The sequence below is a fragment of the Hemicordylus capensis genome, chromosome 3 (genome assembly GCF_027244095.1).
Source record: "Hemicordylus capensis ecotype Gifberg chromosome 3, rHemCap1.1.pri, whole genome shotgun sequence".
NCBI classification, from domain to species: domain Eukaryota; kingdom Metazoa; phylum Chordata; class Lepidosauria; order Squamata; family Cordylidae; genus Hemicordylus; species Hemicordylus capensis.
The window spans coordinates 100,016,261-100,031,642 of NC_069659.1; the positions used below are offsets into that span (position 1 = coordinate 100,016,261).

Here is a 15,382-nt window from a genome sequence, read left to right on the forward strand (position 1 = left end):
GCCCTCTTCTCTGTACTGCTGCAGGCTTAAAGTGCCCATGCCTTATTCTGTAATCGCTGCCTGTGGTGAAGCTGAAGCAGTGGTACTGGGATTGATGTGGCTTCAGCCTCCTCTTCTGAACCACAAAAAGAAGAAGAGGACAATAGTGCATCCTCGGGCTGAAGGGGAGGTGCAGGAGATATAGAGTACTCCAAGTCCTGGAGGGCATCTTCAGGCTGAAGAGGAGATTCAAGGGATATAGGATCCCCTGGGTCCTAGAGTGAGGGGACTTTGCAGACTTCTTCCTTTGCATCACCGGACTCTCTCTCGGAGTCTGCCTCATATAAAGAGGAATCAGACCCATGGATCATGACACCTGGGACTGCAATAAGGGCTCTTCATGGGAGACAAAGTTGGGGGCTGGTACACTTACAAACCATGGTTGTGAAAAACAAGCCAAGATTGGCAACTGTCTGCAGTGCCATTCTCTGTTTATTTCAGAAATCTTAGTTAAATTTTGCCAAGGTTCCACATGACGTCTGAACTGACCCAGTGTGTGACATCAGTAAACTTGTGAGGTAGATGTTTCTATGTTACTGCATACAGAAATGCTTTTCAAGGATATTATTTCATATCTAATAACTATAACTCAAAGCATCCTACCGGAGTACATATGACATAGTAGTTGTGAATGAAACATTACTTGTTTAAAAATTGTGAAAGAATGCAGCCATCCAATATGCAGCAGAATACCGTGGCTAGGATCCAAAGAGCTACTTTGGGCGGTACCCAATGGAATTTTGATTTCCCCCCCCCCCATTAATAGCAGACTCCCATACCATTCACAAACTGCTTTTGAAAACTGTCTTGAAAATAGATTTATGTTGTGGAAGAATGTTATTATTCCAGAAAAATAAGTGCCAAGTTCCTTTTGGAAAAGATATGTTGTTCTTTAGATGGAGATTTATGAATTCAGATTTATGATTACATCATACTCAAACTGAAACAGAATTGAGTACTTTGAAAATCAACCATAGGAGAAAATGTGAGTTGAAAATAATTGTAATAAAGAACAAACTGCTGCTGAGTAAGAATATCAGATCTTACTGCTTTAAAAAAAATCATATGTAGCATGTTATGTTCAGAGTGTGTTACAAGATTCAACTCACTCATCACTTGAAGGTGGAATAGTATCTCGGGAGAGTAGCTTGTGCAAGGCAAATCTATTAGTTGTCAGCTTAGTTTTGATTTGAGCCCAATTTTCTCATTTAAAACCAACATTCTTTGTCAGATCACATCAAAGGATATTTGGATTGCAGTACTACCAAATGTAGATTACTTTATATGCATGCACACTCATATACCATTATTATTGCGGGGGGGAAATAAACTTTTTACTATATTAAATTAAGGTTATTTTGTTAAACAATGTTTAGATAACAGGCCCTCAGCAAACACTATTGCTTTTTGACATTCTTCTTATATTCAGAATGAATAAAGTTAACTATTCTTGTCCCTATATAACATCGGTACTTCTTTTTGTTGTTGTTTCATCCTTTTTTCTTTTCTTTTTTTAACCATAGGAGCAGTCTCACAAGTGCTGGACAGCCTAGAGGAAATCCATGCACTTACAGATTGCAGTGAAAAAGACTTAGATTTTCTACATAGTGTTTTCCAGGACCAGCATCTTCATACGCTATTAGATGTAAGTATTATTCTATTCAAAAATATTTGGTCCATTGAAATATTTGGAAGCACAAATTATTTCTTATTTTGTGGACAACAGTTTTGCTTTGCTGTACTCAACGTTTAAACTAATGTTAAATGTTTGTTGTGGTATACAAATCATCCAGTTAAACTCAGATTAACTGAAATTAGTCCGAGCAGTATATTGAGAAGTGCATCTGAGAGAGTAAATGCCCATCTAAGCAATCACCTCTTTACTAATATCCTGTTAGCAGTAGAGAGCAATCCTAGTAGGCCTTTTTTCAGGAATGAGTTCCACAGCAAGGAGGGCAGCTATCAGTAAATCCCTTTCCTTGTATTCCATTCTCCTTATTTCATCAGTGGGTGCACTTTGAACACATACTCTTCAGAATACTGTAAAGCCCTTGAAGGAGGCAATCCTTAAGGTACCCTAGCAACCTTAGGACTTAAATGGTCCAAACTATGTAAAGGCCTAGTTTATTTTAAGTGGTTTCATAAAATAATTGGTGGTGGTAGTGGTGAATATGAAGAAAATCAGCACTTTGGTTTGTTCATGGAAACCAATTAGAAACCATCATAATTCCTTGAAATTTGGTTTTCATATCATCTACTAGTAATTGAGGCCTGTTGTTGACCAGGCAAAGTCATTTACAGCTTTCCCCCAGCATATTCCAATGTAAAAAGTAGTGCATTCAGCTACTTTAAGTGGCAAGATAGTTTATGTAAAATGTGGTATCTGTAGGTAATCAGGAAGTGTGACTTTGAGACAGTTCATACATAACACCAAACTGAAGTTAAACAATCCTGAGGTTGGTGTTTCATACCATCCAAACACAGGATCTATTCCCAATAGCAGTTCCATTAGTGCCTCAAATTTTATTTATTTATTTATTTATTCGATTTTCATACCACCCTTCCAAAATGGCTCAAGGCAGTTTACAATTAAAACAAAACCATTAATATCAGTCAACAATTAAAATAAAAATTATAAAACAATATAAAACAATTAACAATTAAAACATCATAAAACAACAAAATAAACAATCACAACAATTTTTTAAAAACCCTGAAAACCAGGTTACAACATTAAAACCAATTACAACTATTTTAAAACCCTGGAAGGCCAGGTCAAACAGATAGATCTTAAGGGTTCTCCTTAAGGCCAGTAAAGAATTCAAATTGAGGATTTCTTCTGGGAGTGCATTCCACAGCCCAGGAGCAGCTACAGAGAAGGCCCGCCTCTGAATGACCACCAGACAAACCGATGGTAACTAGAGACAGACCTCCTCAGATGACCATAATGTGCGGTGGGGATCATGCAGAAGAAGGCGCTCTCTAAGATAACTTGGACCTAAGCCGTTCAGGGCTTTAAAACTAATGACCAGTACTTTGTATTTTGCCCAGAAACATATTGGCAGCCAGTGTAACTGTTTCAGAACAGGCATCATATGGTCTCTCCGGGTTGCCCCAGAGACCAATCTGGCTGCCGCATTCTGAACTAACTGAAGTTTCCAAACTATGTACAAAGGCTGATACGACAGCTGCACCCATTCCTTGAAGACGATAACCTCAAAACAGTGGTACATCAGCTGGTAACCATGTAGAGCACATTGCAATAGTCAAGCCGGGAGGTTACCAGCTGATGTACTACTGTTTTGAGGTTATCCTCTTCAAGGAATGGGTGCAGCTGTCGTATCAGCCAGAGCTGATAGAAAGCACTCCTGGCCATGGCCTGGGTGAGGCCTGGGTCCAGGAGTACTCCTAAACTGCACACCTGCTCCTTCCGGGGGAGTGTAACCCCATCCAGCACAGGAAGATCTAACTCACCCCTCAGATTCTGAGCCCCCGCAATGAGCACCTCCGTCTTGCTTGGATTCAGCTTCAATCTGTTATCCCTCATCCAGCCCATTACTGCCTATAGGCAGGCATTTAGAGAATGAGTGCCATTTCCAGAAGATGAAAAGGAGAAGTAGATTTGGGTGTCATCAGCATACTGATAACACCCAGCACCAAAACTCCTGATGACCTCACCCAGCAGTTTCATGTAGATATTGAAAAGCATTGGTGAAAGAATGGAGCCCTGAGGGCTCCATATAATAACTCCCGTTTTGAGGAGCAACTGTCACCAAGCTCCAGAAGGATACCCTGGTTGATGGTATCGAACGCCGCCGAGAGATCCAGAAGAACCAGCAGAGTCACACTCCCTCTGTCGATTCCCCGGTAAAGGTCATCCATCAGGCCGACCAAGGCTGTCTCAACTCCATAGCCAGCTCTAAAGCCAGTTTGAAATGGGTCTAGATAATCAGTTTCCTCCAAGACTGCCTGGAGCTGGTCAGCCACCACTCTCTCAATCACCTTGCCCAACCAAGGGAGATTGGAGATTGGCCTGTAACTATCCATGCTAAGGGGTCCAGGGAAGTCTTCTTTAAGAGTGGTCTAACCATAGCCTTCTTGAGACAAGGAGGCATCCTACCCTCCCTCAGCGATGCACTTATGATATTAACTAGGCCACCTCCTACAATCTCTCTGCTAGATAGAAGCAGCCAAGTCGGGCAAGGATCCAGAGAACAGGTGGTAGGCCGCCTTACCCCAAGCAGCTTGTCCACATCCTCAAGAATAACAGATTGAAACTGATCCCATTTAATACTGCAAGAGGCATCGCTGGACACCTCCTCCATAGACTTGCAGAAATAGTGGAGTCCAAGTTGGCCCGAATACAGGATATCTTGTTCACAAAGAACCATTAAAGGCATCACAGCAGAATGACCCCGGGGACTGATTTCAAGTAGAAGGAGCAGAGACTAAACTCCTCACAACCCGGGATAGCTCTGCCCAGCGTGAACCTGCAGCCGTAATGCGCGCAGACCAGAATCACTTTTTCGCTGCAAGCACCACCACCATATACGTCTTCAAATGGGTCGCATGCTGCATCCTTCAGATTGAAACTGAGTTCTCTTCCACTTGCTCTCTAGTCACCTACCCAACCACTTCAACCCCCACAACTCCTCAGAATACCAAGGGGCCATTCTTGAAGCAGGTTGGAAGGGACGCTTAGGAACAATCATGTCTACTGCCCTGATGAGTTCCCAGTTCCTGGTTCCCACCAGGGCATCGACAGAATCACCAGCCACACCAACATCAAAATCCTCCAAAGCCTTTTGAAATTCTACTGGGTCCAGCAGCCTTTTTGGACAAACCATCCTAATAGGTCCACCACCCCTGCAGGGGTGGATTGTGGCCGTGAAACCAACCTTAACCAGGTAGTGGTCTGTCCATGACAATGGGAAAACGACAGGATCCCCCACCCATGGAACACCCCCCTGCTCCAAACAAAAGACCAAATTGAGTGCATGGCCGGCAACATGAGTTGGTTCAGGAATTCCTGAGCCACACCAGACAAGCCAGCCCCAAAGTGGATATTGAAGTCCCCCAGCACTAAAAGTCTAGGAGACTCCAACACCAACTCTGCGACCAGTTCCATCAGCTCAGTTAGGGAATCAGTTTATCAGCGGGCTGGATGGTACACCAACAGAATCCTCAATCTATTCCTAGTTCCCAGCCTCAAAAATATGCACTCAGTATAAATCATCTGTCTCACAGGGCCCTGGTAAGGGAAATGTTATTCTTCTAGACCACAGCCACTCCAATCCACTCCCCCTCCCACATCCCCTGGCCTGCTCCACAACAGAGTAACCTGGTTGGAGAAGTTGAGCCCACACTGAACCACTCACCTCCCCCAACCAGGTCAATTATACATTCCAGGTCAGTTCCCTCATCCACAATCAAACCGTGGACAATTTCGGTCTTATTCTGAACTGACCTGGCATTGCAGAGGAGCAAGGCCAGACTCTGCGGGTCGTTGGAGCTGCTTCCTGAGGCCTGAGAGTTGACAGAGCAGTTGGAAGTGGAAACAGTTACTAAATTACTGATTTCCCTTCCCCTATAACGGCCAGCTGCTCTGTCAGCGCCAATTCTTATATTCTCCACCACTACAGTAATAGCTGCCCCTGAACTGCTGGGCACACCCCCAGCACTATACCACTCAAGAGCCCAAACACATATCTGCAGAGTGGCCTGGCACAAACCAACCCACCAGCCCTCAGCCTTACCCTCGAAGGCCATGAGGGTTCTTGAGCCAAACAGCCTGGCCCTCACCCTCGTTATCTCCCAAAGTACTTCCCCTAAAGGGGTGGCCCCCTTTAGTGTTGCCCCGCCGGTGGTGGGCCCGCCGCCACAGGCAGCGTTCCTATAAAGCCTAAAGCTGAGCAGGTGACCCGAGGAACTGCTGAGTCACTCAGGAACTGGTCCCAATCCTGCCCACACTTCCCACAGATGTTAACCCGAGACTGCAGCCCCGCAGGGGAAGCAGAAATAGGCAGGCAACAGCAGAAGGAATCCCAGCACCTACCTGGTCTCTCACCCCAGGCAGCAGTGGGTGAGAAGCGGATGGACTCTCCCATCAGCTCCGCCTTTTTGCTGAGTTAAAAACCAACTTGGAGAGGCTTATTAAAAGGAAAGAACTAAAAACAACAGTTTTATTCAATTACTACAGACTACTTCCATCTGAGGCTTTCTCAGACATTAAGAATACCTAGTAGGGTTACAAAAATAGGTTGCCTTAATGCACACTTAAGTGTTTATAAAATCTTTTGCAGTGCCCTAGGTAGGATGGGTGTAGTCTAGTGTTTCTTATTTTAATTACATTACAGGTAAACAGTACCAATATACAAAAGCATAAAGAAACACAAAGAAACAGACATTCTAACACAAAATATAACAAACTGTTCCCTATGCTGAATTCCCTTTTCCTTGAACTCCCCCAGTTTCTGATGAGAAACAAGCTTCCTGCAATCCTTTCTTTTAAGGATCTGCAGAGTTATTCCACAAGAGAGACCACCATGCTGGTTTCGACCATGAGGGAGCAAAATTCCATTGCCCCTCACTAAGCCTTTGTACACCCGCTTCTCTAAAAAAAAAAAAAAGACCGCCCTTGTTCCCAGAATTCCCAGAAACCGCTCTCTGGGTCCCACCCACTGGGCATACTGATTGGCTGCCCTGGAGTTCACCAGCGTGTCAGTCAAGACAAGGGTTCACCCTCTCTTAACTCTCTAGAGGGAGGGAAGGCTGATAACTACAGGGACCTTATTCAAAAACAGTCTTGTAGAATTACCTTACTTTTGGTAAATTTACTAAATTTTGTTTGAGTATATCATTTCTAGTAACATAAAACAAAATTTGTTCACTTTAGTGTGTGTTGTTTGGTCCTTAAACTGTAATGGAAAATGTTGCTTGTGTGGTGGTGGGGTGGGGATGAAAAGAGATGTGCCATGTTATGATGGGGTGGTGTTCCTATGACAAATCCTGGGTGTGTTGGCTGTGGGCAAAGCCTGGCTGAGTTCTGAGGGAGTGAGAGGGTTGCTGGACCATAGGAGGGCTAGCTGGGTTTTTTTATTGTGTAGGTGTGTAGGGTGTAGGAGGCTGAATTCCCCCTTCCTCACCCCACCACTGGAATTAGGGCATATGAAATTTTCTTCATATTGACCTGGTTTATAGTTTTAACGACTATTTGGAGTATGGCTAAGCAGGCTTTGGTCATGGTTTCCAGCTTCATATCGGTGTGGGAATACAGTTCCAGCCTTGGAACAGAACTCTGTGATGGTTGGGAGGAAAGGGTACATTTGTCTTTGGCGTACTGAAGATGGCTACCAGATGATGATAAGATAGAGTGAATCGGAACTTGATGTGCATGCCTCCACGCATATCATTGCCAATGATTTCTGGGTATGTGCCATGCTGACACCATGCCTACAGTCTGGAAATGCAAGCAGTGCTGTGAATGCTGGCATTGAGCCTGAGAGGACTAGGAAGGAGGAGGGATGACTCTAGGCAGTGGGTAGAAGTAATGAAATTGCAATTACTGGACTGTCTTTGGCATGATTCTCAGCTTCAGCAGTTAACCTCAGGTATGCCTACCCGTGGTTTGGCGTTATGTCTGAATCAGCCGTTTATTTTGCACAAACAAATCCACAAATTCTTCAAAATATATACTAGATACAATATTTTATGTGCAAGATAATTTTTTATTAATGTGCTTGCAAAGGGGAAGTAAAAGAACAGTTTGAAATGTGTAGGATTTCCGCTTCAAACATTCATTGTACTCATATTAAGTAATTCCATATGTGGTACGTTTGAATCTGAGAGAGATCTTCTCCCTCTCCTGGTTATTATATCATTTTTGAACTATTTATCTGATTACCGAGTGTTGAAAATCTGTTCAGAACAATTACAGTAAAAATCTGAGGATTGTAGTCAGAATTTCTTTTAAAAATACAAAAAAAGAATTAAACCTTCTCACCTCGCAGCATATTCTGGTGTAAAAAGTAGTTCATTCAGCTAATTTCAGTGGCAGGATTTTGTATGCAAATGTTGGTATATGTAGGTAATTGGGAAGCATGACTTTCTGTCGCACAAACACACCCACAAACAAACTCTTCAGAATATATAATGGTTACAACTAGTTTATTCATTCATTTATTTATTATTAAAACTTTTATACCACCCTTCCAAAAGGCTCAGGGTGGTTTACATTAAAACACCATTAAAATCAATTAATCATTAAAACAAAAATTATAAAACATAAAATAATAATTAACAATTAAAAACTTCATAAAACAACAATTAAATATTCAGAACTATTTAAAAACAAGTTTTAAAAAGCTGAAAAAGCCTGGTTGAAAAGGTGTGTTTTCAGGTGTTTTCTGAAAATTGCGAGAGATGGGGAGGATCGTATCTCAGCAGGGAGCACATTCCACAATCTCGGGGCAGCAGCCGAGAAGGCCCGTCTCTGTGTAGCCATCAAACGAGTTGGTGGCAACTGGAGACGGACCTCCTCAAGTGACCTCAACGGTCGGTGGGGCTCATAGCGAAGAAGACACTCTCTTAAATACCCAGGGCCTAAGCCGTTTAGGGCTTTATAAATTATAACTAGCACTTTGTATTTTGCCCGGAAACCTATTGGCAGCCAGTGTAATTCCATCAACAAAGGAGTAATGTGGTCTCTCCAAGATGACCCAGAGACCAACCTGGCTGCCGCATTCTGAACCAACTGAAGTTTCTGGACTATGTACAAAGGCAGCCCCACGTAGAGCGCATTACAGAAGTCCAGTCTGGAGGTTACCAACAAATGTACCACTGTTTTGAGGTCATTGATCTCAAGAAACAGGCGCAGCTGGCGTATCAGCCGGAGCTGATAGAAAGCACCCCTGGCCACCACCTCAACCTGAGAAACCAAGGAGAGACGTTGATCCAGAAGTACTCCCAGACTGCGAACCTGTTCCTTTTGAGGAAGTGTGACCCCATCTAGAACAGGCAGATCAACATCGTCTCTAGAGTACCGACCCCGCACAATAAGTACCTCCGTCTTATCTGGATTCAGCTTCAGTTTATTCTCTCTCATCCAGCCCATTACTGCTTCCAGGCAGGCATTTAGGGAGGATATGCCAGCTCCTGAAGAAGTTGACATGGAGAAGTAGATCTGGGTGTCATCAGCATACTGGTAACACCCAGCTCCAAATTCATCCAGCGGTTTCATGTAGATGTTAAAAAGCATTGGAGAAAATATGGAGCCTTGAGGGACACCATACTTAAGCTCAGATTTTGAAGAGCAGCAATCTCCAATTGACACCATCTGGAATCTGTCCGAGAGGTAGGAGTGGAACCACTGTAAAACAATGCCTCCCACCCCCAACCCCCTCAGACGTTCCAGAAGGATACTATGGTTGATAGTATCGAAAGCCACTGAGAGATCCAAGAGGACCAACAGAGTCACACTTCCTCTGTCCATTGCCAATTGGAGATCATCCATCAGGCCGACCAAGGCAGTCTCCACCCCATAGCCCGCCCCAAAACCAGTCTGAAAAGGGTCTAGATAATCAGTTTCCTCCAAGACCGCCTGGAGCAGAGAGGCCACCACCCTCTCAATTACCTTGCCCAGCCATGGGAGGTTGGAAACTGGCCTATAATTGCTCAACTCTGAGGGATCTAACGCAGGCTTCTTTAGAAGAGGTCTAATAATTGCCTCCTTAAGACAAGGAGGCATCCTGCCCTCCCTCAGAGAAGCATTTATGATTTCTACCAGGCCGCTTACAACAGCCTCCCTGCTAGATAGAACAAGCCATGTTGGACAAGGATCAAGAGGACAAGTGGTAGGCCTCACTGCTCCAAGCAGCTTGTCCACATCATCAGGAGTCACAAACTGAAACTGATCCAGTTGAATCGTATAAGAGGAGTTGTCAGACACTCCAATTCAGACATCAAATTAATTGTGGAGTCTCCATCTAGGTCGGCCCGAATCCGAGAGATTTTTTCTGCGAAAAATTCATTAAACACACCACAGCGGGTAACTGATGCCTCCAAATTCTGGTTCAAGGGAGAGGGAGCAGATACTAGTCCCCTCACAACCCTGAACAACTCCGCCGGACGTGAACTCGCACAGGCAATATGGGCAGAAAAGAACCGCTTCCTTGCCACACGTATTGCCTGAGCATAGATCTTTAAATGTGCTCCATGTCGTAATCTGTCAGACTCGAGTCGAGTTTTTCTCCACTTGCGCTCCAGTCGCTTACCTTGCCGCTTCTGCCCCCGTAGATCTTCCGTATAGCAAGGGGGCAATTTTGAAGCAGGTCGGAGGGGACGCTTAGGAGCAATCGTGTCTACTGCCCTGGTGAGCAAGTTGTTCCAGTTCTCAACCAGGGCATCAACAGGCTCACCAGCAGAGCCAACATTAAATCCCTCCAAGGCGTCTTGGAATCCTACCGGATCCAGTAACCTCTTCGGGCGGACCATTCTAATAGGCCCCTCGCCCCGCGGAGGTGGGAAGTGGTTGTAAGTCCAACCTTAACTAGATGGTGGTCCGTCCATGACAATGGGGAAATCGTAGGAGTCCCCACCCACAGAACACCACCCTGATCAGAATAAAAGACCAAATCAAGCGTGTGACCTGCAATATGCGTCGATCCAGAGACCGCTTGGGATAGGCCCATAGTCGTCATGGCCGCTAGGAACTCCTGAGCTGCCCCGGACAAATTGGTCCCAAAATGAACATTGAAGTCTCCCAGCACCAAAAGTCTGGGAGACTCCAACGCAAGTTCCGCGACCAAGTCCGTGAGCTCAGTAAGGGATTCCGCTGGGCAGCGGGTCGATCGGTACACCAGCAGAAGTCCCAATCTATCCCTGGTCCCCAAACTCAAGTACACACATTCGATATGGTCCGATACCCTAACAGGGACCCTGGTAAGGGAGATGTTATCCTTATAGACCACAGCCACACCACCTCCCCGCCCACGTCCCCCCACCTGCTCCTCTACAGAATATCCTGGCGGGAGAAGGTGGGACCAAACTAGACCACTAGCCTCCCCCAACCAAGTCTCAGTAATACACATCAGGTCGGCCCCTTCATCCATGATCAAATCATGGATGAGTTCTGATTTATTTTGGACTGACCTGGCATTGCAGAGGAGCAAGGTAAGGTTATGTGGGATGTTGGCAATGCTCCCCAAGGTCAGAGAGCTGGCAGGACAGCCGGAAAGGGGGACAGCTTTTAGATTTCTGACCACCCTTCCCCTGGAGCAGCCTGCTGACCTGCCAGCATTTTTTCTTCTATTCCTCACCACCACAGGAATAGCTGCCCCACCTTCAACGAAGGCACTCCCTGGCTCCCCATCTCCAGACAAACCCACACACATTACAACTTCAACCCAACCTCAGCACAACTTAAAACTGATTGAACAGAAGCCCCACTATTGAATGCCTCCCTCTATACAAATGGTTGGACAAAGTGTCCAGCCCTCACCCTCGTTTCTCCCCCGAAGTGGCTCCCCCAAAGGGGCAACCCCCTTTGGTGTCGCCCCTTCAGTGGTGACCCCGCCGGTGGCAGGCCCCCCACCACTGGCAGCCTTCCTATATAGGCTGAGCAGTAAGCTCAGCAGGTGGAACCAGGAAAAACTGCCCAGTCACCCTTACAGCCCCAGTCTTGCAAAGCCTCTCCACAAGCAGTCCTGGGGGAGGCAGATGGCGACCAGGAAGGACAGAAGAGAAGAGGCAAGCACCCCAGTCTCACACCCTGGGGGAGATGGAATCCTCTTCTCCAGCAAGCTTCTGAGGGCTGTGGCCACTGGCAGCCTTCCTATATAGGCTGAGCAGTAAGCTCAGCAGGTGGAACCAGGAAAAACTGCCCAGTCACCCTTACAGCCCCAGTCCAGCAAAGCCTCTCCGCAAGCAGTCCTGGGGGAGGCAGATGGCAACCAGGGAGGACCGAAGAGAAGAGGCAAGCACCCCAGTCTCACACCCTGAGGGAGATAGAATCCTCTTCTCCTCTTCTCCAGCAAGCTTCTGAGGGCTGTGGCCACTGGCAGCCTTCCTATATAGGCTGAGCAGTAAGTTGCAGTTAAAAACAAACAAAAAAACACTGGTCTAGCAAAACTGTTTCCCTGGCGGTTGGGGAATCCTCAGGGTCATCATTTCAGGAAGCACAAAAGATTGCAGAGCGAAAGATGACTGAAAATTGTCCCTCTCTGTTCATGTGCCATGAACCCCTTGGCAGGTTTGTGCAGGATTAGTCTGGATGTCAGCTAGCATTTTCAAGCACATTTTATAGGATGCAACTTGCAAAAGCATATTATAAGAACCAATCTAGAAATTGCCAAGGCATGTATCACAATTTGTGTTCCTGTTATGTCAGTATAAAACTGTAGAAGCATGCCCAAAGTCTTGTGAATAGCAAACTATGGACTTGTCATTGACTTAATGCAAATAATTCTGCGGAGGCCAGGGCATAGCTACTGAACAGGGGCCTGTGTTTGCCCTGCCAGTGCACAGCCCTCCCCTTTCCCCATGGCATATGCAGATGAGCAGGGGCTCATGCACAACTCACACTCACCCTCGCATGTGACACCAGTCCACCTCCCACTTGCCAGTCTGCACCTCTCATGCATACCACCAGTCCGCTAAGGATGTACACAAAACCTGCAAAGCTGCTTTGGCTTGAATCTGAACCAGATTCAAGCTGGCCCGGTCCAATTCTGTGCACTTTTGAACCAGACACGGTTTGAAAGGGCTCAGAGCTCTGCTGGTGATTGATGAGGATTCATCTTTACCAGGAAAGGGCGAAGGGGGCTTCCATAAAAGTGGAGCGGATGGGAGGGCAGTAAGAAAGTACCTTAAAAGTGACGGCTGCATCACCACCACCAGCTCCCCCTGAGTAGCCTGGGCCAATTTGGACCTCTGCACAAACATGGAGGTCACTAAAATGGCCTCCATGCATGTGGTAGGGGTGGGTGGAGCCTCCACAGCCACCATCAGCAGCATTTTTAAGATTCTTTCTTACTCCTGCCCACTCCACTTTTAGGGAAGCTCCCCCTGTCCCTCACCTTGACTGGTAAAGAGGAATCTGGTGAGGAATTCAAACTGGCTCGGTTCAAATATATTTCCCCCCTCTCCTTTACAATCAAGAACATTTTCTGACTAGTAACAGTTGCACTCCAACTGACCTTAACCATCACAGGCTCCTCCTCCCTATCTGCATATGGAATCCCCACTGCCCAATCACCATGGTGCTTCTGATCTCACAGACTCCTCCACCCTATCTGCATATGGAATCCCCACTGCCCAATCAGGTGCTTCTGCTCGTGAACTCTTGCAAGGGCTGCCATCCCCGGGATTAGCCACTGGTATGCCTTGGAGAGAATTATATCTACTAGCTGACCCGTGCGGCCGCCGCCGCCCTGCGGGGGCCGAGTGCAGCCGCCGCCGCCTCGCCTCCGCGGCCGGGCCTGGCCAGGCCAGGCTACCTCTCTCTCTCCTCCCGCCCCCCGTCTCCGGCGGGGCAGAGTGTGGCTGCCGCCACCGCCAGCGGGCCTGGCCGGCCCCAGAGTGCCGCCGCCGATGCCGCGGCCGGCCCCAGAGTGCCGCCATCAGGCCCGCCGCCCTGCCTCCGCGGCCGGGCCCAGCCCGGCCAGTCCCGCCGCCTCGCCTCCGCGGCCGGGCCCGGCCCTGCCGCCTCGCTGGGCCCCGCCGCCTTGCCCCACCTCGCTGGGCCCAGCACTCGCTGGGCCCCGCCACCACGGCCTGGCCCGCCGCCTCGCCCCGCCTCACGGCCGGGGCCGCCGCCACCTTGCTGGGCCCACCGCCTCGCTGGGCTCCGCCGCCGCGGCCCTGGGCCCGCCGCCTTGCCTCCGCAGCCGCCCAGCAAGCGAATTCTCCTGGGTGTGCTGCCAGCCAATCAGGCGCCCCCTGCAGCCCAGCTAATCAGCTGGGCTGCCGGGGCGCATTTCTCCTGGGCACACCCAGGAGAATTATATATATATAGATAGATAACCAGCACCTTGAATTGGATCTGGAAACACATTGGCAGCTAGTGCAACTCTTTCAAATTAGGTGTAACATGGTCCGAGTGAGTAGTTCCAGAGAGAGCCCTGGCAGCTGCATTCTGCACCAACTGAAGTTTCTGAGTATTCTTCATGGACAGCCCCATGCAAAGTGCATGCACATACATGCTGACTGGGGGGAAATATGGCTTAAACACATGGGTCAGCTGCCACCATGTCAATTTGAACTTTAGCAGATAAGTGTATTTCATGAATACTAAAGGGGAAACATAGGAGAAATAGCTTGTTCTGTGTTCACTGCTGAATGCTAGCCAAACTTGCTGGAAACAAATATAACAATAAAAAAGAACCCAGCTTCCTAGAAAGTATCATTACACCCCTTCCTGTGCTGATGGATACAAGTGGGATCTCTCTTATTGAGCGGAGCAGTTTGGCCTTCCCTCAAGGACAACTTCTGTGTGTGATTCTGAATACAGATGACATTCAATTTACAAGTTACATTTCTGCTTAGCTGGAGAACAATATCAACTTTTATATGTCTGAGGCCAGTCTGTGCTGCAAGCTTTGTCTGTCCTAAGCACTATAGTTGTGGTCAGAAGTGTTTTAACTATTAACCTACCAAGTTTGTGCCACTTTATTTCACACATGTCTTCATAAGGTGTGATGATATTTCTGTTACTGGTCTGTGCTTTGCAAAAAAAAAAATTACTGAGAATATAATGAGTAATCAAATAAATTTGCATTGTAAATGTACATCAACTATTTTGTGAGCTTTCATCATATTTTGTGTTGATTGTTACTTTGTACTTCAATTATATTCCTTTTTTATCTTTCATAATTATTCTTTACATAGGAAAATTAAATAACTTTGCAAATGTTTGTTTCTGCAAAATGCATTTCAAAATCTGGCCATGTCACCATCTACAGTATATACAAGTGTGCGTGTTTCTTTCCTCCTTTTAAATAGTATGTTTTTATTTAAGTAAAAACAAACACAAAACATGAAAACTATATCAATTATAGGAGAAAGCACAGCACGGAGCCAATAATGGTTTATGGCTTGCCTTCTCAGCTGTTTACATTGTTTAGAAACTACTCTTCAAGATAGTCAAATTTTATGTTCACACTCATTTCATGTTTCCTTCAGATAAAGCCTTTATTCTTCATAGTTACCATAATCTTAAAGCACAATCCTAAACATGCTTACTCAGAAGTATGTCCCACTGAGTTCAATGGACCTTACTCACTAGTAAGTGTGTTTAGGATTGCAGTGTAAATTACTTCATAGATAGCAATCTTACAGCCCAATCCTT

The 15,382-nt window shown here is 46.4% G+C and overlaps 1 protein-coding gene across 27 annotated transcripts in view; it reads left to right on the forward strand.

Annotated features, from left to right (window-relative positions):
- CASK (calcium/calmodulin dependent serine protein kinase) overlaps nt 1–15,382 on the forward strand; it is a 402,451-nt gene that overhangs the window by 267,415 nt on the left and 119,654 nt on the right. For all 27 annotated transcript variants that reach the window (XM_053305461.1, XM_053305465.1, XM_053305452.1 and 24 more), the window contains one exon: nt 1,563–1,684. In XM_053305461.1, the coding sequence (XP_053161436.1) occupies nt 1,563–1,684 (122 nt within the window). The remainder of the gene's footprint in view (nt 1–1,562; nt 1,685–15,382) is intronic.